The sequence below is a fragment of the Chlamydotis macqueenii genome, chromosome 18 (assembly GCF_036417535.1).
Source record: "Chlamydotis macqueenii isolate bChlMac1 chromosome 18, bChlMac1.mat, whole genome shotgun sequence".
In the NCBI taxonomy this organism is placed as follows: domain Eukaryota; kingdom Metazoa; phylum Chordata; class Aves; order Otidiformes; family Otididae; genus Chlamydotis; species Chlamydotis macqueenii.
This window is the reverse complement of record NC_141573.1, coordinates 8,346,195-8,373,728: the sequence shown is the minus strand read 5'-3', so window position 1 is coordinate 8,373,728 and position 27,534 is coordinate 8,346,195. Positions and strand designations below refer to the sequence as shown.

At 50.6% G+C, this 27,534-nt stretch overlaps 2 protein-coding genes across 2 annotated transcripts in view; both read right to left on the bottom strand.

The window, feature by feature from the left end:
• The window catches only part of DNAH9 (dynein axonemal heavy chain 9), a 169,583-nt gene extending 160,545 nt beyond the window's left edge, over positions 1-9,038 (bottom strand). The window contains exons 1-6 of the mRNA XM_086762087.1: positions 8,925-9,038; positions 6,743-6,939; positions 5,176-5,334; positions 4,271-4,401; positions 1,885-2,096; positions 1,445-1,678 (exon numbers count right to left, since the gene is read on the bottom strand). Coding sequence (XP_086618213.1) covers positions 1,445-1,678; positions 1,885-2,096; positions 4,271-4,401; positions 5,176-5,334; positions 6,743-6,870 — 864 coding nt within the window. The 5' untranslated portion in view covers positions 6,871-6,939; positions 8,925-9,038. The remainder of the gene's footprint in view (positions 1-1,444; positions 1,679-1,884; positions 2,097-4,270; positions 4,402-5,175; positions 5,335-6,742; positions 6,940-8,924) is intronic.
• Positions 9,039-10,500: 1,462 nt separating this feature from the next.
• On the bottom strand, positions 10,501-24,327 carry ELAC2 (elaC ribonuclease Z 2). Its single transcript, XM_086762394.1, has 24 exons — positions 24,068-24,327; positions 23,917-23,967; positions 23,763-23,833; positions 22,950-23,014; positions 22,256-22,313; positions 21,736-21,804; positions 21,072-21,227; positions 20,524-20,582; positions 19,758-19,816; positions 19,597-19,669; positions 18,453-18,565; positions 17,868-17,966; positions 17,526-17,664; positions 17,366-17,451; positions 16,213-16,322; positions 15,475-15,571; positions 14,898-15,036; positions 14,204-14,242; positions 13,913-14,022; positions 13,368-13,467; positions 13,167-13,287; positions 12,889-12,967; positions 11,958-12,102; positions 10,501-11,340 (listed from the first exon to the last, which is right to left on the bottom strand). The coding sequence occupies exons 1-24, from the start codon at positions 24,325-24,327 to the stop codon at positions 11,104-11,106; spliced, it is 2,535 nt and encodes an 844-aa protein (XP_086618520.1). The 3' UTR covers positions 10,501-11,103.
• Between the last annotated feature and the right edge of the window lie 3,207 nt (positions 24,328-27,534).

Here is a 27,534-nt window from a genome sequence, read left to right as displayed (position 1 = left end):
AAAAATAGCATAGAAATAATAACTGCCCCTTGCTTTATCTTACAGAATTGCTTGACATGAAGGGGTGGGGAGAGAAATAGAGATGAGGAGAGGCAGCCTGATAACACGCTGGTGCGCACAACGCTTTTTATTACCGTTTTACAGCTCACTCCACAGGCCCTTCCTCTGACAGCATGTGCTGCTGCCTTTCTCTGTCCCCGGAGGTGTGGGACAGCCGTGGAAGGAGGTCACAGGCACCAGCCAAAAAGCACGGTGCTCTGTCACCGCGGCAGAGCGTGTGTCAGCTCAAAACCTCCCTACTGGCTTTTTTCTGCAGCCCGTATCCATATGTATCCATAGTATCCAAGCAAGGAGCAATCAGCACCCAGAGCTTTTGCAGAGTGGCAGCGCCTAATTACTGTCACTCACTCTGTTCTCACAACGACCTGCAGTTACTCCTACGTCTGCTGATATTCCTCTCTACACCGACCAGTATAAATTGATTTACGGCACACCGAACCCTATTGGAAACCATGAATGGTTTTAAAATAGACATCATGGTGGTTTTCAACGTAGTTAATTAAAGAATGCATAAAAATATACAGCAGGTTTAAACCAGTAAAACCCTCTGTCCCATTGCAGAGAACAAGAGAAGGAGAAAAATGACCCAGGCCGTCCTTTGAATGGGCAAATATTGGCAGCGTGTACACCACACATCCGATCCTACCTGCCAGGAACGTAGCAATGACAAAGACATAGTCACCCAACCAGGAGAGCACAAAGAGTGCTTATACACACAGGGCTGCCCCCACACGTTCAGACCTCCTTTTTGCAGAATAACATCCCCTCCGGCTCAGGGAGCCCTCGGCCATGCTGGGAGCTGAGGGATGACACCACACGTCCCTGTCTCAGGTGACCACCTCACAGTGACAAACCTCAGCAAAGAGGGACATTCCTGAGCTACTGCACCCCAGTTCAACAGACCGTCAGGATGTGATGGGATGACCTGGTGAGAAAAACATGTCCCCACTCCTCCCCAGGCCCATGTGGCACAGGCAAGACGTGCCCAGCCTCAGGGGGAACATGTGGCCTCTCCAAGCCAGGCAGGACCCAGCACCAGAATGCCTGATGGCAACAGGAGGAGCAGGAGATTGCATTGCTTTTTTTACAGCCAACGAAACCACAGCCCCCAGTAATCCCCATTCCCTTGCCCCAAGAGGACTCTTGGGAACAAAAGACAGACCTACCAACCTGATCAGAAGGACACAGCTGCACATCTTACGCACGCACCAAGCAGTAAAACAAGGTCCTAGCCTTGCTTGTAACAGAAGACCTAAGAGCAAAGAGAGTGGCCCCATCCCCCAGCACCAGGTGAAGCTACAGGAAGGAAAGATGCTAGCAAGTGAGTTCATGGCTACAGAGCTCTCCTGAAGGCTTGCAACGTTTTTCAAGACCGGAGTCTCACCTCCACCATATCCAGTCTCTTCAGGAAGCTGTCCAGCCTCGCAAACACCACTGTGGTGTGGAAGTCCCACTCCCTCACTTCTTGGCCTGGTTCATAATACGTGTGCAGTTTTTCCCTTCTCTCCTCAAACATCTCTTTGAACACATTCAGGATGCCGAGCACCATTTGCACCTTGCCCAAGCTCTCTTCCATGTCCCCTTTTAGAAGGTCTTCTGGAGACAGGTATACCAGGGCCTGGAAAAGCAAAAATCACACTTGAAAGGTCACTTCTACTGTCACAGAAAACAGCTCCTTCTTGCACTGAATATGTTTGAACCTGCCCTTCAAGTTAAACATCACCGTAAGAATCACTTTGTCAGGGAAGGACGGGGGAAAGGAGGAGAGAGGGGACTTTCATTAAAAAACATGCTTGGGCAAACACAGGTATCACAGCCACGTACCTGCTGGATGAGGAGGTTGCAGATTTCCTGGAGCAGCACTACAATCCGCATGGACACGTTGTAGTGCTTGGAGGTGACCCAGATCAAACACACCACGTGGAGCAGGGGGGCCAGGAAAGGCTTCACCTCACTGAACTCCACCCTCTCTATGTTCTCCAAGTGCCGCCTGAGGGGCGTCAAGTGTAGGTGAATGTCCTGAGCTTCGGTCAAAGCTGTGTTAGGAGATAGGAGAAGAGGTAAGATCTACAAGGTTGTGGTTACGAGCACCATTGGCCTCACCTTGCCGGATGGAAAGGAGCCTGGGAAAACAAGGAGTCCTGACAAGCACAAAGCACACTCAGCTACCAGCGTGCTGAAGATCACTCACCCTTAAACTTCGCTCATCTGGAGTAATAACCAGAACAGGAAATAAACCCACACAGTGTCAAGGATGGGCAGCTGGGACAGGGCTTTGTGCAGAGGCTGAGCCCACAACTGCTAAATGACTTGTGGGGAACGTGCCCGTCGGCACCAAAAATACAGTGCTGCCATCGCTACAAGCAGGCTACAGGCCTTGCTGTACAGCAACACAGGTCTTGGCCTGGGCTCGTTTTAGCTCCGGTTTGGCTACAGGAGCCTCTTGCCCCACGGGCAGATGACCGTGGTCCCACTTGTCCCGGCTGTGACAGCAAACCAGCACGGTGATAATGTCTGGCTAGTTGAAAGCTTTAGCTCAGCTTTGTACAGCGGTGTGGTTTTACCCTGAAGAATTATCCCAGAATGCAAGCATTAAGAAAAAATAAACCCAGGTAACAGCTGCGCAATTAAACCTGCGGACTGACAAGAAGAGAAGTGACGATGGAAGTACTTGAACACATATAATAACTCCCCAAACCCAAAACCAAGACCACTATCAACATCATCTTCCCAGCAAAGAAGACAGACAAGAGCCACACCACCAGGAAAAGGGGCAGGGACTTAAAAGCAGGCGCACACACATCTGAACCGTGTTGTAAGGGAAATTAACAATTACGGTCCAAATTATCCAGGTAGGGTTAGTATTGCTGTAAGCGGATGAAAATACAGTCTTTGTTGTATTTTGATTAGACCCTTAAATCATTAGCCAGTCTAACAATGAACTCTTGTCTTGCCAGAGAGCAGCTGGGTTGAAGATGGACATGGAGGGACGGTCGTGCTGGTCTGCTGGGGACACAACAGGACTACGCTGGTTTTCACTACGCAGGGCAACCTGCAGTGTTTCCTCTGGCTGGGTTAAATTCCCTAAGCAAAGCTCACCAGAAAAAAAAAAAAAAAGATGATTCTTGATTCATGAGGGCTGCATATTTTAAGGTAGAATTTTGCTTCACCTACATGCAAAAAAAAAAAAAAGAAAAATCCTTCCTTCCTTATAAGTTTTCTTATGAATGAAAAGGGAAAAAAATATAAAAGGGCTTTAATTTGCTAAACTGGGAAATGCAATCCTTTCATTTTTCTGCTCAAAGCTCTCTTGTCTGACCGAATTGTGCCAGACTGCCAAAATAAAGGAGAAGGCAGATCTGCAGGTGCACACCACCACCTACAGGTCACCCACCCCACCGGGGTCCTCACAACGATCTCTCCCTGACAAGGTGACCTGGCCAGACCTTGACACTCTGGGAGGACGTCACTGGATGGGGACATGGACAGACGCGTGGGGTGGGAGGCCGTGGCCGCTGTGCATCGTGCTCAGCCCCCGTGCTGCAGCCCCTTCACGGGTGACAGACCTCCCCACCGCACTGCTGGGACACAGGGTGCAGAGCTCTGCCTCTGCCCAGCTCTGCCTGGACTTGTGTGCACTGCAGGGACCCTGCTTTCTCCTCCTGTGACACAGGTGACAACACCTGCCTGCTCTCGTCAGAGGCCTTGAAACCCTCGTGCCCAAAGGGCTCCATCCTAAAGTGCAAACTGCAGTTCCTTCAGCAGGGAAGGTGGCCAAAGCTTGGGAAACAGCAGTCTAACAAAGTCCTGGGTAGTTTGGCTGCGAGATCTGTCCTGCTATCCTGAACCCCCATTCCTGCTGACTGACACCACAGGAGCTGGTTGAGGCAAGTCCTGCTGAATTAATGTAAAGGCTTTATTACAGCAGAGTGAATTCTCAAATCCACTCACCCTGACCTTTGGGAATGGTCTGGCTCAACAGACCAGTGATCAAGCTTGTCCCAGCCTGGAAACAAAAGCACCAGATGAAGCAGAAGCAGACCAGTTTCACTCCACAAACCACAATGTGGTTGCAGACCCCACACTCACAGCAAACTCTGAACGACCAGTGGCATTACAGCCACATTGGACTTGAGACCAGTAACACCAGGCTATCAACAAAGGCCAGAAGTCATCACATAGATGTGGTGAAGCTGCTCAAGAATCTCACCTGCCTCCACATCCATGAGCATCGATTTGAAGGCTGGGACGTAGCTGCTCTCGACTCTCTCCAGCACCTCCATCATGTTCCTGACCTTCCTCGCTCTCAGCTGATCGTAAATGCACTCCAGGTCATCACACCTACAGCAACCAAGGCACGTTACAAGCCCACACTGGGGAGCACCAGCTGTCCACACACACCATCCACGTCCCCTGGGCCTGGTTCAGGATTTCCTCCAGCTACACACGGACTGAGTCACAACAGTGAAGGTAAGCGGGAGGAAGCTCCTGCAAGAGGCACAGACAAACCGTACGAGACAGCCAGTGCTGGGGTTCACCATGACAGCAGCTCTGCTACTGGCAGGACACTGGCTGAAAGAAGCCACGAGGCGTTTCTGCAGCCATTAGTGACAGGTCTCCAGCAAGCAGGGCTTTGCCCCGTGTGACCCCGTACCAACATGGCACAAAGGTTTCCAAAGGTCAGGAGGAAATTCCATTCCCTGGCTCTTAGGCATCTAAACCCCCTTGGGCATTAACAAGTGAACAGCAGCCAGCTGAGCTGCACCGTTTCCAGAAGGCCCTACAGAAGGTGTCCACCAGATCTTACTCCTGTGGCTGGTTCCTAGTGAACAGTGATGGAAAGAGCATTTCCCCAAAAAATTCCCTCAAGGTGTAGCTCCTGTGCTGGGGCTAAGTTAAAAGACAGCCGGCTGCCCAGAGACCTCCCAGACACTTTGCAGATCATGATTATTTTATGTGCAGGAGCAATTCGCCTTAGCTCAAGTCTTGACATGAAACTGAGGCAGCCTGCTCTTCTCAACTCGTAGCAGACAGCTCTGTCTTCCACCAGCATGCTCCCTCCACCCAAAACCAACACCAGTGACCACCATGCCCTGGCCAGGCTGCCCAGGGTACCTGTTCTTCCAGAACTCCAGTTCCACCTTCGGGTTAGGGTTGCTGCCTTGCAGGAGAAGCTCTGAAGACTCTTTCTCCAGCGCTCCCTGGATCTGGTAGCTCCAGTCTATGATGGCCGACTCAGTGCCATGTACAAGAGATTTATCTATCCGCTTCAGGCTGCGGGAAACAGACCATGCGGTTAACTTCGCTTTCCGCTTGTTGATGTGCATTCTCAGTTGGATCTACTTCAAACGACCCTGTGGGCAGCTGGATTTTACAGAGTACAGTCTACTTTCACCCTTCAAAACCACAAAACACCCAAAACCCGTAAGATTTTTTGCCATTGTTTTAATACAGTAATTACACCCTGGAGAAAACGGGTGTACCCGGGTGTACCCCCCTGCTTGAGGGTAGGAAGGGTATACAGAGGGATCTGGACAGGCTGGATTGATGGGCCCCTTAATACAAGAAAGACACTGAGGTGCTGGAGCACGTCCAAAGAAGGGCAATGAAGCTGGTGAAGGGTCTGGAGCACAAGTCCTATGAGGAGCAGCTGAGGGAACCAAAGCTGTTTAGTCTGGAGAAAAGGAGGCCAAGGGGAGACTTTATCGCTCTCTACAATTGCCTGAAAGGAGGTGGTAGTGAGGGGGGTTTGGGTCTCTTCTCCCAGGTAACAACTGATAGGATGAGAGGAAAAGGCCTCAAGCTGCACCAGGGGAGGTTTAGATTGGATATTATGAAGAATTCCTTCACCAAAAGGGTTGTCAAGCACTGGAACAGGCTGCCAAAGGAAGTGGTGGAGTCCCCATCCCTAATGGTATTTAAAAGCTGTGTAGATGTGGCACTTAGGGACATGGTTTAGTGATGGACTTGGCAGTGTCAGGTTTATGGTTGGACTCAATGATCTTAAGGGTCTTTTCCAACCTAAATGATTCTGTGATTCTATTTGATGATACTATGATCCTAATTAGTCAGAAAACCTGGGATGGCTTTCCTGGGGATTGTCCCTCAAGGACTGTAAGCAGACTTCAGAATCACGACACCTACTAGGGAGGTCTATACTATAAATGGAGAGAACCAAGATCATCAAAATTGTTCATTTACTTCTTGCAGAGAAACACAAGGAAATGCAGTGGGTGTCTGGGAAGCCCCCTGCTTCTCCAGAACAGGTTCCAAATCTCTCTATGGGACCATGAACAGTTCAGAAGCTTGCAGGAAGCTGTAGGTGCTTTTTCCTGTACCTTTGCAGGACAAATCCAGGTTTAAAGGGAGGCAGAAGAGTCCTGACCAAGCAGGCAGCATGAATCACTAACAAGCAGGTCATTCAACTTTGAAACAGTGCACTTTGGGAGCATGCTTTGGCAGCCAAAAGCCAGAAAAAGAGAGTTCTGTTACACAGGCCCCAAAAACAGAACCCACAAACTAGAGAGCAGATAATGCAAAGTACACCCATCTTGGCAGTCTGGATGAGCAGCAGATGACAGGGAGCAAGCAGAGTTCCCATTTTTGGGGGGAGGATTCCCAGAAGACACAGCATATACATCAGCAGGAGAAAACCCAGCGGAGAGCAAGGGGTGGTACTCACGATTTCTCATTTTCCAGATCAACATCCTCAATTCCCTCCAAGCCAGCTGGAAGAGGCAGCAAGGTCTTGCCATTTACTTGGCCAACAACCTTGAAAACAGTACTCTTTAGGTTGTGGACATGACGCATAATATCTTGTGAGACCACTCGTGGCCAGCCCTGATGGTTCTTCTGGTTTGTCAGGATGGGCACGATCACCTATAGCAGGAGTCATGAAAGAGCAACAGAGAAAAAAGTGCTGCAGGAGATGGGCAGGCCACCAGACTTGGTCCTTGCTTGGCCGGACCTGGAGACCCATATTCATTGCTGTCTCAAGCAGTTCCCTGGGCAGATGACAACGAGCGGGGCCTCTCTACAGGCCCACTTCGTGCACTAGTGCACCCTCTCCCCCGAATCCAAGCAGCTGAGAAGGGTGAAAACCGGCAGACAAAGTGAGCAGCCCTGTCCTCAGGTTCTCCCAGCCTCTCAAACCTGCAACTAGAGATAGCTCCACAGGCTCTTGTCCCCTTGCCCTCACCACACCTCCCAGTGCTTGCTCCCCATTTCGCTGCCAGCGGGCACGGGAGGCAGATGGGGCAGGGCTGGGCTGAACCCGCAGGCTGTCCCTTGACGGCAATCCCCAGTGTGCTGAACGGGAAGGTCTTTTAGTACCTCCTGGGATCTACTGTTGGTGCGGGTCACCCGGGTCTCCATCTCAACTGTACTGCAGGTTTTGAGCAAGGACACTTTTTAGGTTATTTTCCAAAGTTGCAGCCCACTAAATAGGGTTTTTTTTCTTTATCAGTGAAAGTTCCCAGGGTTTGTACTGACCGGACAGCATGAGGTCTCAGTGCTGGGCTAGACTTGTCTGGCCCTGAGCTGCTTTTGGCTTGTTTGAGCTGCGGTAGCAATGCTATGACTGCCACCTACCCCAGGCTGGCTCTGCTCCGGGACCAGCCTATAGCAACAGCTTGGCAAAGCCAGGTTGTCCCTGGTGACAAACAACAGCCCTTTGTGCGAGCGGGCTCAGGGGAGGCTGCCGGGAGCAGCTTCAGCTGGGGCTGATGAGGAAGGAGCAAGGCTGTGAGACGAAAAGCTACAAAAATAGCTCAAATGAACCCAAAACTGAAAAGGAATAAAGCAGCCCAGCACCACCACAGTGCCGTCCCACCACGACTGGCCCCGTTGACCCCAGTAAGGCCAGCATCAGCAACCTTCGTGCCCAGGGAGCCACGGGAAGGGGGAGCACAGCCCCAGGAACACGGGCAGATACTGCCCCGTTGACGTTCAACAAGATTTGTCTCTACTACTGAAATCATGTGGACCGCTAGAGATGTTGTAACTGGTCTAACGGTAACTGTTTGTTTTATTATTGGTTCGTTAAAATGCTGATTGGAGCCAGGATGCCCACAGCTCCGCAGAGCGGAGGTGCGCTCCCTTCAACCATCACAAGAGGTAAGCTCGACAAGCAGACAAGGTGGCCCCAGCTCTGACCCGCAGCTCAGCTTCCTCACTGAGTAAAGCCCGGTTTTGTTGTGTCTGTTCCTGATGTCCTACGTGACCCACAGAAAGTCTGACACAAATTATTTATTTCCCTGGACAAATTCTTCTGAGACTGTCCTAAAAACCTCGGATAAAGGACTCTGCAAGAACCGCTCGTGCAGCAGGCAGAGCCATGCATGTCCCCAGCCTCAGGAAGTTCAAGACCCTTTTCACCTTCCCGCAGACCGACCCCATCCCCCTGACCCAGCACCACCGCTCGGTTTTCCTTGAGGTGAAGTTTGAGGGGAAAGCGGCACCAAACCCAGGCACAATATGCTGGGGAAGCGCTGATCTGCTCCGGAGGGAAACACGGCGTCCGCCTGCGCAGGGGGGACAGAAGAGCCCGCAAACACCCAGCCAGGACGCACAACACCAGCTGCTGAAGGCAGCCGGAAAACAGGCCCTGCTGAAGCGTTCCCACCCCCAGATCTCCCCGCAGCAGGTGGTGTTTACGCTGCCTATCGTATGCTCCCCGCCACCCCGCACAAACAAACCCCCAAACCGCTGCTTGTGCAGACTGGCTGAGGCCGTGTGCTCATCAAACGCCTCAAAGCAAAAGCTCCCGGCTTCCATAACCAGGATAACCACGCTGGCAGCCTGCTCTTGGGAATCCGACCCGTCGGTCACCTTCTGACCGCAGCGAGGGCAGCCCCGGGCCTTACCTCCTCCAGGAGGGCGGCGAAGTGCCGCAGGGCATCGGCGGGCAGGTCCCCGCAGAGCAGCTCCCCGGGGCCGGCGCCGGGGGATCGGAGGAAGAAAAGCGCCTTGGGACGGGCGGAGGCGGGGGGCGGCGGGGGCGGCCCCAGCCCCAGCTCCCCGCCCGGGCCGCGCCAGGCCAGCAGCACCGGTCCCGCTGTCCCCGCCAGGAAGCTCCGCAGCAGCGGCCCCGCCGCGCCGCCCCCCGCCCAGCGCTCCCAGCGCTCCACCGGCACCCCCAGCCCCCGCGCCGCGCACCCCCCCAGCCGCGCCGCCCGGCCGTCCGGATGGGGATCGGGCTCCGCCGCAGCCTCCTGCTCCGCCATCCGGCCGGCAACCGCGGGTGTTTGCGGGGAGGAGCCGCCGTTGCCCGGGGGATCCCCGGGGGCCGCCCCCGTCGTCCCCTCGGGAAGCCGAGGGCAGAGCCCGGCCCGCCGGGGAGATGCGGCTTCACCGGGCCGGGAGCGCTCCCAGCCCGGCCTTTCCTTCCAGCGGCTCAGCTCGGGACCCCCAGAAGCCGCTTCCCGGCTCGCTGAGTGGGGGGAAGCTCACAAGCACAGGCCCGGGTCGGTTTTTTTCACACCAGGCTCGCGTTGCTCCGCACCACCACGGCGCTCACCTGGACCACGTAGAGCCTGTGTACAACGGCCTCCCACCACTGCCCGGGTTGCATTTTATCAATACCTTTCCGTGAGCAGCAGTTCATGATTTTTCTAAATAAAAAAACCTTTCTGTAGCTCTGCGAGAAGCACAGGGACCCTGTGCAGTCCAGAGGCTGCCTGTCCTCCCACAGCAGGAACCACGCTCTCCCCTGAGCACCCCCAGCACAACCCTGTTTCCACCTGTGCCTCGCTGAGTTTTGCCTCAGCCCCCTGCTGCCCTTAAAAGCCCAGCAGACATTTCTTGTACAACCCAGCTGTGTCCATTAGCCCCTTTCCCCTTTAGAGAAGCATAATATTAAAGCACAGCTAATTAACAGAAGATGCTTTGGTGACAGTTTGTGTCTTCATTTTCCATCACCTTAAAATTAAGTCTTAAATTTTTAATGTCTGCTGGTATCATTTGCTGAGTAGTGCAAAATGAACTCCTTAATTGAAACAGGCCAAAGCTCCCCCTCCTACAGTTACTGCACAGGTAAGGGAAGAAAAAAAGCTGACACACAGAAAGCCTCAAAAACACTTCTCTCAACTGCAGGCCTTTCTCCCATCAGCCTGCTTTGCAAGCTTTCCTGTCCCCTGCATCCAGGACTGGGCTCGAGGAAACTCTGTTCTGGAGCCATTCAAAAGCCACCCCAAGTTCTCACCAGCTCGAACTGACAGAAGTGAAGCTCCTGCCTGTAGGGTAGCAGAGGCAGAGATGATTTTGCTGATACAAAACACAACCAGAACCAGATGAGGCTCTAGCATCAGGGTGAGGTCTTGCTGTTTACATCAATGCTGTAATGCAGAAACAGCCAACCGAGGTCATGCTCTGGAGTAATTTCGGTATTTGTTTTCCCTCACTAAGGCCTCATTAGCTATCTAGACCAGCCACAGCCTCCTGTGCAGTGGAGTGGTTTATTCAGCTTCTAAACAGAGGTTTTGGAAAACTGATCTTATGAAAAATCAGCAGCTGAGAAAAACTAAAATAAAATGGGAATACAGCAGCATTCACATCCCTAAATTAACCTAAAATTTAATTGAGTTCCATTTTATTGTGATATTTCCTCCTCTGAGCTGGGTTCTGATACCTCGTTACATTCCTCATAACCCAGAGACCTCGTGCTGGCGAATCCACGGCCCCTGAAGGGTTTCTCAAACCAGATCTCTTGCAAAGGTCACAGCTGCTGCTGTTACATAATCAATGGATTCCAGCATAAAACGTAGAATTAAAACAGTTCAGAGAGAGCTTTTGGCTAAAAGAAAAATGATACATGGACCGGCGAGACCCAGAACAGGAACTGTATGGGCAGATACTGTTGCCACAAGGACTCATGCTTGGTAGCTTCAGCCCATGGAGATCCACCGATGACCAAGCAAACCCAGACGCTGAGGCCAGTCCCCTTTTCCATGGTGCCTGCAGGCAGCTCCTGGCACTGCGCGCTCCCAAGGCCTGCGGAGAGCAAGGCACCTCTTGCAGAAGAGAGCACTCTCAGCCTTGTTGCTTTCAGTTTACTGTTTTAAGTTTCTTGTTTGGTAGCTCCTGATGGTTCTTGGCTTGTTTCCGTTTCTGGCACTCCTTGTTCTCACCGCCAGTCAGTTTGTCCAAGAGTAGAGCAGTCTCCTTCAGGAGGCGCATCTCCCGTTTTTCCTTCCGCTCCTCCATTTCTACTATGTCATCGGCAAACAAAGCCTTCAGAGGTGGGATCAGCTTGGGGATGGTCGTAAAGTCACCAAAACATACCTGAAATACATCAGACACAGGAACACCTCCGTGAGAATTCCCCCTCCCCGTCTTTTGCCTGTTCAGATGGCAGGGCACTGCCTCTTCCCCTGTGCCCTAATCTCACTGACAATTTTCAGCTGCCTTTACACTAGCAAGCAGGTCATCATTTTCAACCCTACAGCAGTCAGTCCACAGATCCCATATGCCAAGTTCTTCACAATTTCTTTACACGTAGAAGTGATGTGGGCACTGTACAAGTTTTGATTGGTTAGTGAGCTATTCTCTCTGCTACAACCGCATTCAATCCAACAACAGCAGCTTTTGGCTCCAGGATGTCTTTTGCAGCACACCAGTTGAGAAGGGAGTGGGAATGGAAGCAAAACTAGATTTTCAGCTAGGAGTAGTGTGCACAGAATAGAGGTGACATGAGACAAGTACCCAGTGTGTTAAGAGTGGACTTTTGAACTCAAGAGCCATCAGCACCTGTCTCACTCTGTTCCAGAGGACATTACTCTTCAGAAGGACACAGTGCATCGATACAACATTACAAGTGGAGAATTTAATTCATGAGCAGCCATCCCAAAGCCATCCCCAAGAAACTTTTCCCCTAGTCTGGCTCAAAGCTCCCAGCTTACCCTCATATGATCGAACGCAATCCCAACCTTCTCGCTGAAGTCTTCACTGAACAGCGGGATCTTGGCGTATCGCTGACTGAAGTGATTGAGCATGATGAACTCTGCATTCATCTTCATCCCAGTCTGAATGGCCTGGGAGGTCGTGCTGCAAAAGGAACAGGAACATGGCACCGCATACCCCGGTCACACACAGGCTGGCTAGCACTGCCCCTCCAACGGGGCAGGGCAGGCTGCTTTGCATCTGAGGTCACACCACACCACCAGCCAACACTAGCTAGCACTTGCTGGGCACAGTGTCTCTGCTCTTCACAAGAACGCCCAGGCACTTCTTCCTCTGGCAACCTGCAGTGGTGGCAAGTCTCTGACTTCCAAATGACTCCGAGCGCAGGAAAGCAGCTGTAATTGCTTGGAGCTCTGCAATTAAGAGCTTCACAAACTGGGGACAGGGGCTCATTCAAATACTTGCCACTGGCGTGCCAGGAAGTCCAGCTCTCTTGCATTCTAGCTCACGCATAATTCCGAGAAGCTGCTCTCAGGTCTCCCCACTTCTGCTGGAAGCAGCACTCTATCACTGGCTGCAGCACCCAGTGTGAATTGCACTGTTAGCTGGGGGGAGTATGATGACTCTTATACCTCCTGAGCTTAGTCCTGAAATGTAATCAAGCAGAGGACCTTTCCTTTGGGCTAGTCTATGCACAGAGTTACGACTGTCCACTTAAAAAGCTCTGCCCATCTCTCTGGGGATGTTCAGAGGAGCTGTGAGAGTCAGAGAGTTGGTGCAATGAGTAACACACCATTTTTAGTGCTGAAGAGCTCTACACACACCAGAACCATCTACAGGAGTTGGGTCCTTCACCACCAGCTCCAAGGACCAAGCTCAGCTCCACATCTTCACCCTCCTAACAGTGATAGACAGCAGAACACACTCCACCTGTGTGTCTTCTCTATTGCTTCTTTCTCCATGCCATCTTCCAGCGTTGCTTCATGGATCAGCAGGGTAGCATTTTTCCCTGCGTAAATAACCATATATTCAACCGTCAGCTGGCCACAGACTAGTTCAACGGCCTACGTGAACCCTCATTTCCTCCCCGAAGCCCCTTGTTGTGTCGCAGGCATGGCACCAAGTGTGTGGGAGTGCCCGCTTTGGATACTAGCGGTTCGAGACCTTTCTCCAAAAAATTCTTCAAGCAGAGGGCTTTTGTCACCTACCCATTTGTACTAAGGCCATGCAGGGCATTGTGTCACCAGAATAGACCACTTTCCAGCCAGATTTGTGGACCACTGAACATGCAAAAGCATTTTTACAGTGCTGGACTTCACAAGTCTGAAACTGAACAAGGACAGAAGCGTTAGACCTTGGGTCCCCTCTTGTCCCTCACAGCAACTGACCCTGCCAGCTCGTGAGCTTACCTCAGCCAATTCGTAGCTCTCCAACAGAGAGCTGATAAACGATTTGGCTTTAGGTTTGATGTTCTCACAGCCTTTCACAAGAGCCTGGGAAGCAATCATTCTGCAAAAGAGGGGAGAAGAGAACTAAGGTAGAAAGTAAAACCTGATCTTTAAGCAGTTATTTCTCCTTCTTGTTCAGCACCTTACAAACAAGACATTTTTGGGCACCCATCTGTTTTTCCCCTTGCTTTCACTATCCAGTGGCCCAGTAACTCATCCAACCACTCGTTCCTCACTGTCAAATACTCTCTTCCAGGAATCTTTTTCACTTGCCCAGCTCCCCTTTCCTACTGAAAAGGAAAGCCTGCTTGTAAGCCTCTACTAAGTAGCAGAACTGAGTAACAAACCCTACCCTCCCCTTTGCAAACAACACATCCTAGTTCTACACACAGTGGAAGGAGTCAGAGCCACCTTCAACGAAGGGACAGGGGGAATTGATGACAGTAGTTTGCCTTGAATAAGGACCCAGCAAGGACACTTCATCACATACCACACAGAACACTTACTTGATGTCTCCAAGAATCTCTTCACAGTGGTTGTGGTACTCGTGTAGCCAAGGCATGATCTGTTCAGGTGCTACCAGAAACAGAGGGCTGAAAGCCTGACCAAGCGCTGCCTGGAAAACCAAAGGCACAGGGCAGGGGAAATAAATAAAAAAAAATATCAGTACTAGGTGTGCACCAAATCAGAGAGAAGAAACACCTAGGGAAATGATTGTGCTTTTCCACTACCCAGCAGTTCTCCTCCCCCTCACTCCAAGGCAAGCTCAGGAGCAGTCAAACAACAGTAGTACTTACAAAAGCTCTCCGCCTCTCCATGAGGATGTTCAACAAGCCCTGCAAAGGGAAGAAACACGACAGCAAGTTGCAGTCAGAAATATCTGGGGTGTAAGTGGCAACACTACTACCACAACTCAGCAAGTTGCAGTTTTTGGAAAACCTGTAGTCAGAAATACATGATTACTTCTTTTCCAAGCAATGCAACTTGCTGAGCTGCCGTAACATTGTCACTGCTGATGTCCCAAGCTGGTGGCCAGCAGTCCACAACACATGCCCCTCAGCCCCTCCCAGTGCTGCTGTGTCTGCTCCCAAAAGAAGAGTGGAGAGTAGGAAGTCTCTACTCAGCTTCTCAGTCCCAGTCTGGTTTCTGGACACAAGACAGCTGAGCAGCAGCCTGCCCTGCTCCGGCCCACTCTAGGACAGACCAACTGGTCCTTCAGTATTTATTGCAAAGCACTGAAGGAAGCCAGGTTGAACACTGCTAAAAAAATTACATCTCTGGATGATCCCAGCAAGTCTGCAGGGACCCCTAAGAGGAAGGGAGAGGGGATGAGAAACACAGACAGATTCAAGTATTCCCTGGGGAATGCAGAAAGGAACTGCACCCCTAACAGCCAGGCAGGCCTACATTTATCACCTGCAGCTACATCAGAATCCAAACAGCAGAGCACGCCTGCGCAAAGCCCCTTCTCCTTCAACACACCCAACCTACCGAATGATGATCGGTGTGCATGTGAGACACAAACACAGCTACTATGTTACACAGCACTTGGTCAACTTGCTCTCCGTAGTGGCGACAGAGCTGTCCAAATGTTCCTTCTCCACAGTCCAAGAGCAGGGATCGGGTAGAGCTGGCAAGACAAGCGACAAAGACATTTAGCACCCACAGAATGAGCTCTGACCAGGGCCCACTCAGAGAGGGGGATCTTTTGGGCTGGAAGGTAGAGAGCTCTCAGAGATCTACACCTCTAAATGCTAATCCAGCCCTACTAGCCCAGGCTTTAGAAAGATAGTTCTGTCGGCACAGCTCATTCTGGTCTTGTGTTGGTGCGGAATACACCCCTGAGGCAGATGACAAAATAAATGAAGACATTACATGTTTGTCTTTTAGATGGTTCTCAAGTCTTCCCCACCTACAGAGAGACAGGTGCCTGAAACTGACGTCCTACAGACTCCACAGTAGGGGCACTCTCCCTGTGTCATCAACACACTGGTCAAAACAGTCCTTGGGCAACACCTTCTGGAGACACTGAGCCTCTCTGAGCAGAACGCACGACATTGGGACTTACCTGGTATTTACCAGCGTGGAACTGACATTTCGAATTTTCATTGGAATCGCAGATCCTGTTCCCAAGAACACAATTTCAGGGTAAGTACCTACATTTCCTGGAGAAAACAGACAATAACGATTTGTAAGTAAATGTTATCCACGTACTGCCCAGTGTTGTGGTTTAACTCCAGTCAGCAATTGAGTACCACACAGCCATTCACTCACCCTCCTCCTCCCCATGGGACAGGGGAGAGAATCAGGCAGAAAACTAAACTCATAGATTGAGACAAAGATTGTTTATTAGGATAGCAAAGGAAAAAATATTATATTAATAATAATAATAGGAATAACAATAGGAATAATAAGTTTTTTAAAAAGGAAAAAGAATTACAAAACAAATTATGTACAATTTGTCACCATCTGATGACCCAATGACCAATACAGCCCGTTCCAAGCAGCAACCACGGAATGAAAAAAAACTGCAAACAATTCCAGAATGATTCCAAACAGCAAGAGAAAAGCCAGAGCTCACCAGCCCATCCCCACTTAAATCACAAGACTGCGTAACTCCAACTGAAACCATCTAACTCGGTCTGTGCTAAGCCTGTCCTCTGCACAGCTCCAGGAGAACTTAAGAGCATCTCTCAGGCAGCAGAAAAACTCTGTGTTGACAGCTTTGCCTGGGCTCTGAAGCACTGTGTCACCAAGACCTCCTAGTTCCTATTACACTGACCCAAGACAAGTTGCTGATCCTTACCTGATGCAGCAGGCAGGCTCTCTTTGCACTCCTTCACACGAGCCTGGAAGTCAGGGAGATTCAAGGCTTCGCTTACAAATGCGTCATGATCACAGACAGTCACAGCATCTCTGGAAGAACAGGATGGCGCAGGGTAGGAACTGAGAATACAGCACTTTTCAGAGCAAAGTGCCAAATAACTGTGCCAAAACAGGCTTATAACAAAGGGTCAAACGCTCCTTCCAAGTTCCACTTTGAGGGGTGGAGGAAGATAAAACCACAAGTGCAGTGTGCACCAAAAGGGCCTGGTTGGACTGAGCTGCTCCACAGAAATAATCATTCCGCTAAACTGGAGAACCTCCTGGAAGAGCACTATGTGCCCCATCACCATTCAGACCCAGAGAGCTGCCCGACACTAGAGGGCACTGCAAGGCAGCACGGAGACTCCTGGAACAATCACGCAAAAGGGCTCCAAAGGGCCCAAAAGTGCCACTCGAAAGCATGAGGGACCCGTGTCCTGCATCAGAGCATGTGCAGTACTACAGGCTTTCAGACACCTTAAGCAGAGAAACTTAAACTCTTCTTGATATCTAGTTCCTCCTGTTCTGCCAGAGCCAGAAATTTGAGCCATGGCAGCGGGTATCCCCTTCCATCACATGGTCCCTTGCCCTTAAGATCCTCATTGAGCAGCTTCACCTACATGCCCACAAAGCAAGCACCAGTGGAGAACTCTGCATCTGTTTAACCACCTGCAGCTTTCAGCTCTGATACCACTTGGAGACCCAGGACGCCTGCTAAGACTTTCACTGGGCTCCCTGAAAAGTCTCTCCCTGCCACCACCCCCTACACCACAGCCACAGCTGGGTGCGCAGCCTATGAAGTCAAACCAAAAGACAGAGGAGCACATGAGGCTACAAGAGCGAGGGACAGAAACAACACTCCAAAACACTGGCCAGGTGATGTTTTCAGTGGTTCACTCATCTGTGTCCTACACCTTGTCTGAGACTTTCAGGGACGCATCCCTCAAGACTCAGTTGATAGCTTGGCAGCTACTCCAGCACAGCCACCAATAAGAATCTGCAGAAGATGCCGACATATCATCCTTCCTCAGCACAGAGTCACACGGAAAAAGCTGTTTCAAGCCAACACTCAAGAACCAAAGATTCCCACTGACCTCTGCCACTCCTGCTGGGGTCTGAATTGGTATTTCAAGAGGCACTCTCCTCGCACAATGGGCACACTACACACAGCCTTTTCTTCCTACAGAGAGAAGAGCGACATTAAACATATTTGCTCAGCAACATGAGGTACACAGGCAAGAGAGCCCTGCCTACCTTGCTCTGGTAGGTGGTGAGCAGAGGGAAGATCTCGGGGTGGATGAGGTTCAGTTGCGTTTGGATTTTGTAGCTGCGTGGGTTGTGCACCGCAGAGGAGTTCTCATTAAGCACCAAGTGCTGAGTTCCAGCTCCAAATCTGTAAGACAACAATAAAATACACAACAGCTTCAGTCCCATGTCAGAGCTGGGTATAGCCATTAGCTAAAATCTCATCCAAGCCAGCAGAGCCCTGCTGTCACCCAACAGCTATTTCTCCCAGCTCTGGGAGAAACATTTGCACCGTAACAACATGCTGCTGCCAACAGTGACATGAAACCAAATAATCAGAAGATCACATACCTTTCCATCCATTGCTGGTAGCGGCTGTCTCGAAGCACTGACTCTGGAGTCATGTGAATAACCAAGGCCACTTGGTTCTCAGGAAGTCCTTCTTGGTACCTGGAGCACATTCAAATACAGAAAGGATACCTGAGCTCCCGTACTCCATCACCTTGGCATCCCCTCCCACTCCCGTCTCAGTACTAGCAGAGATGTCCCACCCCAAAGCAGGCAGAGCACAGATCTTAAGAGCACAGTCCAGGAGCTGTAGGCTCGACCTCACAGTAGGCACAAGCCTCTGCAAGGCTCAAGCCTGCCATTTACTGGCACCTCCACTCTGCCACCAGGGCAGTTCCTCTCCTCCAAGGGCAACAGCATCTGCAGAGCCTTTCAGAAGCCTAACAGGCCTCTGCACAAGCCCTACAGAAACACTACATGCAGTCCAGCTTTCCACCACACAGGGAAGTGGCAGTCTCTACATTCCTCCCCAGCAAGACACCAGTGCACATTTCCTTCTCTGGAGGCCCCCCCGAGGGAAGACCTCCCTTTGGCAAAGCTCAGCACAGATGTCTCCCCCAAACACTCCATGTCACCCAGCCTCACTACCTTCGGAAGGTCTCGTTTTCACATATGGCATCCACAAAGCCCTCGTGAGGACACTCCAGCACAATGAAGACAGGGCCAGGATCAGTAGGGGTGCATAGTTCTTCAGGAGAGAGCTGCAGGCAGATACACAAAGATCACACCACAGTCAAGCTGTAAGGGCAGCCCTTCTTGTATCGTTACGTCCAACCCTTTTGGCAGCTGTTGTCAGCCAGCCCCCAGCAGGCAGCTCCAAGCAGGCTTTCTCAATGCTCAACAAGCCCAGCCAGTGCAGTTCTTGTTCCCTTTCTGTTTGCATTACACAAGTTTGCATTTCGCTGTGCAACGACTAATTCCAACCCAGGTCTCAGAGCAAACCACAAGCTAATGTAAGGAAGGGAATTTTAGTAACTTCTAGGTGCCCACAGCAGATTGAGATGGTACTAAAAGCTTGCTTAAGGAAAAAAAGCTTTGTAAAATTCTTTCAACACAAAGAAGTGTCAAACCTGTCTCTCAGGTTAGGATCTCTACTCACAGATCGTCTGGGACAGGGCCAGAGCTAGCTCTGCCTCTCCCTTCAGACTAGTGTTTGAGAGATTAACACCCTGCACACAGGAACTACTGAACTTCTTTTAGTTTAAGAGGTGCAAATAGAGTAAGGAGGGAGTGATAGCTACACAGAAATTCAAACCCCTGATTTAAAACACACAGGGATTTGACTCCACTAGTTCACTCCTGAATCAGCTTTGGGAAGGGGAGATGAAGCTCTGACAAATTGCAGACATAGAGCAATACACACACATTAACTCATTTCAGAGCGTATTTCCCTAATCATATCCCTGCAACAGTTCCAGCCAGACATGCTCCCCATGGGAGCCATGTTCAGCAACAACTTAGGGCTGGAACAGCGACCAGTCACTAACCAGAATTAGCCATACAATGCTCAAAACCAGCAAAATCTCATCCTTGTTAAAAGGTTGGCATAGAGGGAATATGCAGATAACCATCACCCACTCTTGCCTCAAGAATGGGTGTTAAAAAACCCCCAAAACATGTCCCAGTCCATATCGGTAGGCAAAACATTTTGCACTAGAAGACAGTCACCCTGGGAGCTCAGTGAAGGAGGAACAACGGCAAAGCCACAGCAGAAAACATAGATACATCTTACCTCCTTGCCTTCAAAAGTGATGCTCTCCCCATTTTTGACAGCTGTAATTATGGGAAGAATGGCTGGAGTTCCCCTGAAAACAAGGCCATAGAAATATTTAGCTTGCCAACATCAACACGCCTGGTGTTGCCCCATCTCCCAGGCTGGAATCTTATACTCACACTGGCAGGCCCATCTCCTGTGCTTTAGCTGCCAGGAATTTTCCCTTCTTCGGGTGAATCTGAAAAGAGTTAAAGAAAATTGAATTATCAGCCAAATAAAGAGGGCTACGAAACAAGACCTATGTATTTTCAGTTTAAGAGTTTTCCCACAAGCCAAGGGATATTTTTTTTTTTCAGTTCCACAGTCACCAGCCTAATTTACCTCCAAAAAGCTTTTACCAGACTTTCTGGTTTCCAAGATCCTCCTGCTGCTTCTTGCTCCCTTCTTTAGCCAAGTAAGCACGACAGACTTCGCTAACATAAACAAGAATAGAACCTGTATACTCTTGATCAGCTGCTCTATAAAGAACAGTTCTATAAAAATGTTTCTAGTTTTTACACACTCCTACTCATGCTACAGTTACTCTGAACTCTGGAGAGCAGAATCACAAAACAGCTTCAGCATCCTGCTTGAAAATGCCATCTCCAATTAAATCTGTTTAGCAAGATGAAATGTCCTAATGGCATTGGAAAGCATTTCTTTACAGAGAAGGTCGTCAAACGTGGGAACAGGCTTCTTAGAGAGGTGGTCGATACTCCAAGCCTGTCAGCATTTAAAAGGCATTCGGACAATGCCCTCGGTAATATGCTTTTAACTTTTGCTCAGCCCTGAGGTGGTCAGGCAGTTGGACTAGACGATCGTTGTAGGTCCCTTCCAACTGAAATTCTCTATTCTATTCTATGTTCTATTCCACACTGACTTAGATATCTTTGTATCCAAGCTTACTTTACAAAGGAAAGCCATCACCAGATCGGGATGCCTGCTTGCACACTTCCCTTGGTCACCTGTAAAAGAAAGCAAGACTACTCAGAATCATCACTGACTATCTTTTTTTTTTAAAGCCCAAATGTGTTAATGCTTGCTAAAGCATTAACAGGAACACCATCATCCAGCTCTAGCCCAGCTGCAAAATGCTGCAAGCACCTAAGGCCAGAGAGTCCACAGCTTCACACACAAGAAACTAAAATAAAACTCAAGACTGAAATATAATCAACCTCAACATGCACTCATAACTAAATTACAAAGACTGTAGCAGCCATTCGAGTCAGGCGAACTACTACAGGGACTAACCACACCCCAAGCAGTGACCACGTCCAGTTTCTAGGCCTTATTAGTTCTGCATCAACTTCCAAAACACCAGAACTCCTGCTCCACATAATCCTTCAGCTGAGCTTCTCTACAGACCTCACTTCCAGAGAGCTTAGAGGGCAAACGCATATCCCTAATTTGGCATTATTTAATGACAGTTAAAAAGGTCATTCCATTTTTTTCACCTGTTTTCTTTGGGCTTTCCTTTTCCTTGCCCTCCTCCAAGCTTTGCTGTACAGTTCTTGGTGATCCAGGCCTTGTGTCCCCTTTAGGGCTATCTCCACCCTGGCTTGATGCTCCAGGACTCTGAGGCAACGTGCTTTCAGCAGCTAGTCGTTTTCCTGTCCCAATTCCAATAAAACCAGACAAAGATCACTCAATCAAGAGGAACAGATAAGAAAAACATAAGTAGCATTCCTTCTTCTCCAACAGTCATGTTTAAACTGCGCCAGAACATAGAGCTCTTCTCCTCAGTCTGACTTGCGCTTGCATACCCTAGTCACGTATTTCAGCAGCCATCCACCATCCAAGTCCTTCCAGTTCTCTCAAAACTGCTAAATTCTGTGTCTGTACTCTAAGTATCACAGTAAGAAAACTCAGCTGGCTAAGAAAGCCAAATTCAGTGATGTTTCACACGTCACTCTATACAGCCACACCTAAAAGAACAAACCGAGGCCCTGACTCAGCAGGTCTTTTTAATTTGAAAGAGATTCTTCTCCTGAGAAAAACATGCAAATTAATAAACCTCTCCTTACTCAGGCTTGAAAACAGAAGCCGCTCCTTCAACTACCTCAAGCATGGTTACTGAAGAAGTGCTTCCCCTGTCTGACTACAGGTTCCCATGCTCACCTGTAAGAGGTATTTGGGAGACTGTCATTGTCTCATCCTTATACTCAGGCTCTGTGTGCAACTGCACAGCTGGAAAGAGATCAGAAATTGGCATTAACATGTTGATAAGAAGAGATTTGTACTCTACAAGAATTTTCCCTCTTGCCTTTCTCTACTCAACTGCAAAGATCAATGAGCAATTAAAGTTCTTAAAAGCCCATCACCCACAGAAAGTAGCCCGTGATAGCACGCTAAGCAAGTTCACGGGCAGACCCCAGAAGCAAATTGCCTTTACAACCCAACGCTACTAGTCAGGCAGACTGGCAGCAGGCTACCAGAAACAGCGCTGGAAACACTGTTTTTCTTCCAGGCAGCTCTTGTGAAGGATTTGAACAGATCAAAATAAATGTTTAAAGCTTTGAGTGGATCTAAACCAGAGGCATTTATTCTGAAGTTGTTACTGTTCAATGCAACCTTGGTTACAGCTGAAAGAAAAATAAGTTACAAGTTCATATTAACTACACATCACTGACTTACATACCTAAATCCATCCTTTTTAGGGGCCCAGGAAAGAGTCGAATGGCTTTCAAGTAGTTTTGCTGGAAAAAAAAGACAGTGTATCAGGAGGCCAAGCCCAAGCACCACTTTCAGGAGTGAAGTCAAAGGCTCAACCCCCAGTCAGGCAGAAACTGGAGGCACACAGCCAGCCACAAAGCACTAGGCAAGTGTCCCACCTCCTGTGGGCATTACTCATTTCAAATGAGAAAGGAAAATGAAGAACCACTCTCCTCATCCCTTCCATCAATACAATTAGTCAGCAGATACTGCAAGGAAATAAAACAATGCTGAGGATTGGAATTTTTCAGCCTAGACACTGCATTAGGCTGGCAAGGATCACGTTCGGCAGATCAGAGACCGAGCTTCTACTAAAAGAAAATGGGGAGGGAGCAGACAGGAGAACAAAGGATACCCTTTTTCTAAAACATGATTTCCCAGAATACTAGCTGACAAGGCAGTTTTAAGGAGCAGAAGTCCAATGCTGTCCTGTGTGCAACTAAAGAGATTTGCTTTTTAAAGACAACCCTTCTGGCAGAACCTTTGGGCTGGCACTAACTCAGAGCAGCATTTTACACCTGTACAGTGATTCACTGCTTTGATACCAGCTTCCCCAATTCCAAGCTAAGCTTTAACACCTGAAGGGTTTGCTCTCCCCTCTGCAAGCTTCCCCTACTTACCAGCTTTGGTGGCCCTAGGAAAACACATCTTTGAAGTCCTATAGCCTTTAACGTGAGAATCATACCTAAAAGAAAGCAGAGGAACAGCTTTATCACAGCCTCACTAACCGCTGGCAGATCACACGAGAAAGCTCCCTCTCAGCATCCAGGAGTGCTAGGCCTCTCCATGAAGGCCAGAGCTGAACTCAAATCCAAATTCAATTTTGCCTCAGCTTTGCAGCAGTTTCAACAAGTCATTTATTTCCACAGATAAAGAAAATATCTGCAAATCTTTAAAGTCACAATTTGGAGCAAGTTACCTGAATAGATTGTTCATCTCCTCCTTTCTTGGAGATTTACACAGTTTTAATGGACAAGATCCTAAGCGACCTGTTCTCATCTCACCCTGCTTTGAAGACAGAGGTGGGCCAGAAACCTTTGCAGGTCCCTTTGAACTCAAATTAGTCTGACTCACAAACAGCTCCCTGCCGGCAATGCAACACTGGTAATGTCTTCTGCTCCAGAAGATTTCAGGCTGATAAAGCCATGTGCGCTGTACGGGCAGCGCCTCTTCCACCACAGGTTTGCACGCACTGTCGCAAAGAGCACGTTGCAGCTGGAAGCACCGCAGAGCCCCACGTGCAACCCAGTTGCTCTGACAGCGCTTTTCCTCTCTCCACCGCCACACAAAAAGCCACACGCACCACTCACCAGGCAGCTCACAAACCACCGACCTCCGGCCTAGATGACTGCTGCCTACAGCTGAGCCTTGCCACAAGAACCCAGAGATGCCGCTGTGACACCCAGCCAGCCGCCCCCCCCCCCCAAACTCACCTGGCAGCCCACCGACGTTGGCCCAGGCCACCCGGCTGAGGAAGATGCTGTCCAGGTGGGAGATCTTCAGCCTGAGGGGCGAGATAGGGTGGGTGGGGGTGAGCAGGGACCGAAGCAGCCCCTGGACGCCCCCCTCCAGCTGCCCCCCGCTTACTTGTGCTCCTGCATGGCCCGCTGCGTGCCCTCGCCGCAGTTGAAGAGATACCTGCGGGGAAGGGGCGTCAGGGCAGGCCCGGGCGGGGCGCCTCGGCCCCAGCCCACGCGAGGCGAGGCGAGGCGAGGCGTCCCTGCGGCCTCACACTCACCGGTTGAACTCGGAGAAAACGTAGACGGCGGCGCCCGCGTCGCGGCTCCCGGCCGCCACCACCTGCACGTAGACGGTGTTGGGCCCCGCCAGGCCCGTGCCGGCGCTCCGCCGCCGCTCGCGGGCCCACACGTGCCGCGGCATGTCCTTGGGCCGCCGCGCCGGCCGCGCCACCGAGGAGCCCTCGGCCATGGCCCTGCCCGCCGCCAGCCGCCGCGCCAGGCCGACAACCGGCAGCAGCGCCCGCGCCACAGCCCACATCCGCTCGCACCGGCTTCAGCGGCCCCCCTCGCCATGTGATGCGGGTGAGCCAATGAGAAGCGAGAGACCGCGCCAACCGGCCCGCCCCTGATACGCCCCTCTAGGGCCCGGCTCGGCCACCGTCCGCTTTCACGTGACTGGGTTTAGCCAATGGGAACTTCCCTGCCGGCAGTCACGCTGAGGGGCGGTGCTTAGCGGCGCCTCGCGGTTGCCTAGCAACCACCGTGCCCGGCAGCCTCCTCCCCGCCCGGGCCCTCCCGCCGCGCCGCTGCAGCCCCAGGGCCATGGCGGACCCGCAGGGCAGCCGGACCGCAGGACCCTGGCGGGGGCCAGGCCTCAACCCGCTGCAGCGGCACCGCGGTGAGCTGCCGTGCCAGGACCTGCCGGGACATCGCCGGGGCCTGCGGGGCTGGGCCGGAGCGGGCGGGCCGTAGGCGAGGGGGCCTGGTGGCTTTGCAGTAGTTGCAAGGAGGAGGCCATCGAGGAGCCGAAGCCGCGCTTCTCGCAGCGTGTTGGGAGGCGGGTGGAAGGAAAGCCTCTTACCCGTGAGGACGGTGAGGCACTGGGACGGGTACCCGGCAGGGCTGCACAGTCCCTCGCCTCGGAGCTTGTCAGGACCAGGCTGGATAAAGCTCAGAGCACCCTGGTTTGACCTCGGAGCTGGCCCAGCTTTGAGCAGGAGGTTGGCCCTCCCGAGGTCCCTCTGAACCCAGATTGCCCTGTAGTTCTCCCATCTCTACCATTTTCCCCATTACTCACAAGCTCCTCTTCCATATGAGCCTTGTTCAGGGCCTGTTTACAAATACTAGACAATCCAGGCCACAGCTCTGTTTATTTTTGAACTCTCTAAACCCACTCTGAGTTGTCTTGGGCTTTCTGTTTGCTTCAAAAAGAACCACTAAATTTTACTGTAACCAGAGTACCCCAACATAAACAATCCTAATCATCAATATCCCTTTTCTTCCTTACTTCCAAAGGCAAACCTTATCTTTCTCAGTGCTCTGCTTTCCAAACACTGTCTCCCTTTATTCTTAGTGCCAATGCTCTTCCCTTTATTTTCCAGTGACCCAAGCAAGCACTTTGAGCGGGGACCTGTCCAAACCTCCAGATCTTGCCATGGCTGTTTACAGCTGTTCTGTCAGTCTTTCTTCAAGTCTATAACTCACTCACCATCTTTCCTTCTTCTGATTCCCATCTCTTCACACAATAGGTCAAATGAGCATGGTGTTTTTCCCTGGTTTTCCCCACTTCAGGATGAAATAAAGGGTTGGTTCCTTCAGATGGCAAACTCTTTGTTCACGCACGTTTTATACGCTACAGTCCTGCACTCGCAGCACTTGGCTCAGCCCCTTGTAGCCGGATAGGAAGGGAAACATCAGTTTAGATCTTAAATTGCTCCCCAGTAAAAGCTGAAATTTCCTACAGGTGAGTGCTCTCTGCGTTCCTGCCCCTCTGCTGCATTGTTTCCTCCCTGTGTCAATGATTTGCTGCTCAGGTGAATAATTAGGAGGTATGAAAATACCTTTTCTTGTGTGCTTAATGTTTTGGGGTTTTTTTTCACACCTTTGGAAGCACAAAAGCGTTTTTAGGGCTCTGCCCTTTGGTTGATGAAATAACTGAGATGGTGTGAAGTATTTTTCATGAAATGAAGCCTGGCAATTTTGTCCAACCTTGCTGGCTTGGTCGCATGCGCACAGGCCAGTTATTAACAGCTGGGACTTCACTAAAATTTTTTGACACCGCTGTAGCAATGGGCTGCATCCATCGGGGTGCCCGATAAGAGACCGAGGGCTCGCTCTCTGCTCTAACTGAGGCTACAGAGACCAAACCCTGTCTCCTGACCGGGAAAAGCCCAAGCTGTTTTGCAGCCTGCTGTCTGTGTGTTCTTTCGACGCTCCTTGTGCCTGCCTGCTCCGTGTGAGGCATGTGGCCTGTCCCCATGCCATCCTTAGCTCCATCCTCCTGCGTGCGGTGCCGGCACTGGTACGAGTGACCATCAGTGATCTGGGAAGCTGGGATCAGGCTGGACTCCCGCTAGGCCAGGGAGGGGTACGACACAGAATACTGCTCCGGGAACAAGCGGGTCTCCTGGAACAGGTCTGCAGCCCTTTGACAATAAATTTTAAATTACAGTCTCATTTCTCCGGAATGCCTCATCTTTCCAGCTTCTGAAGATCCCGTGGAGTAATCAGCCCCAGCTTGGAGAGTAATTATAATATCAGCGCTGCCCCAGGGCAGCGAGGAAATGCACCCCATCTGGCCCATTAATACTTAAATAATGCGGTAATGCAGAGTTTGGTTAACTAATTCAGCTGAAGTGATAACATCAGCCAGGCCATAAGAGTCATTTAAAAGTAATATCCCAACAGATACCACGAGCAGACAAGGGAGGATGTTTATCTCCCAAACTTTCCCAGGATGATGCTGATGCCTCGATACGTTTGCTGACACAGAGACTGTATTTTATGCCGATTATCCATTATCCCTTATCGTCTGGAGTTTTATTACAAGAGCAGGTTTGCATGTACATTAAAGACAGCACAGGACAATATGAAGAGTTTAGGTGGGTCAGTGGCCCACTCAGGCTTCTTGTGAAATTTGTTGTTTGTAAAAATAACCAGTCTGGCCAAGATAAGAAGCAAATTAGTGGAAAACAGAAGAACTTGAGGGCAAAGCAGTAACCACAATGTACTGGTCTCAGGCAAGGGAATCTCCCAGAGACACCAAGGAGCAGGAGGGACCGATCTAGATCTGTCCTGCATCGTGAAGCTGTGGCACTGCGAGAGACTGCCAACGGCTGCCCAGAGAGGGAGATACCCTGTGACAGGAGGCACTGGGAGACGAGGGGTGCTGTTAGGCACGCAGCTGGAAGAGTTTTTATCTGGGGCTCAGTGCGTGTGTCCTCTGCCCTGGACTGGGAGCATGTCCAGGTCCCAGCCTGTACCCTTACAGTGCCTCAAGGCCTGGCCCAGCACAGGGGAGGACTCTGAGTAGCTCAGGACTGAAAAAGATGAGCAGGAGCATCACATCAACAGCCTAATGGGTTTCGCTGCAGGGCACGGCATTACCTCTCTTAGCCAGTAAAGCTTTAAAAGAGACAGAAAATAAGCAGGCAAAAGTACAGGCAACTAATGGAGAAAGATAAACAGATTCCCTGGGCCACAGAAATACTTGAATTTAGAATGATTTCAGGGAGTGAACAGCAAG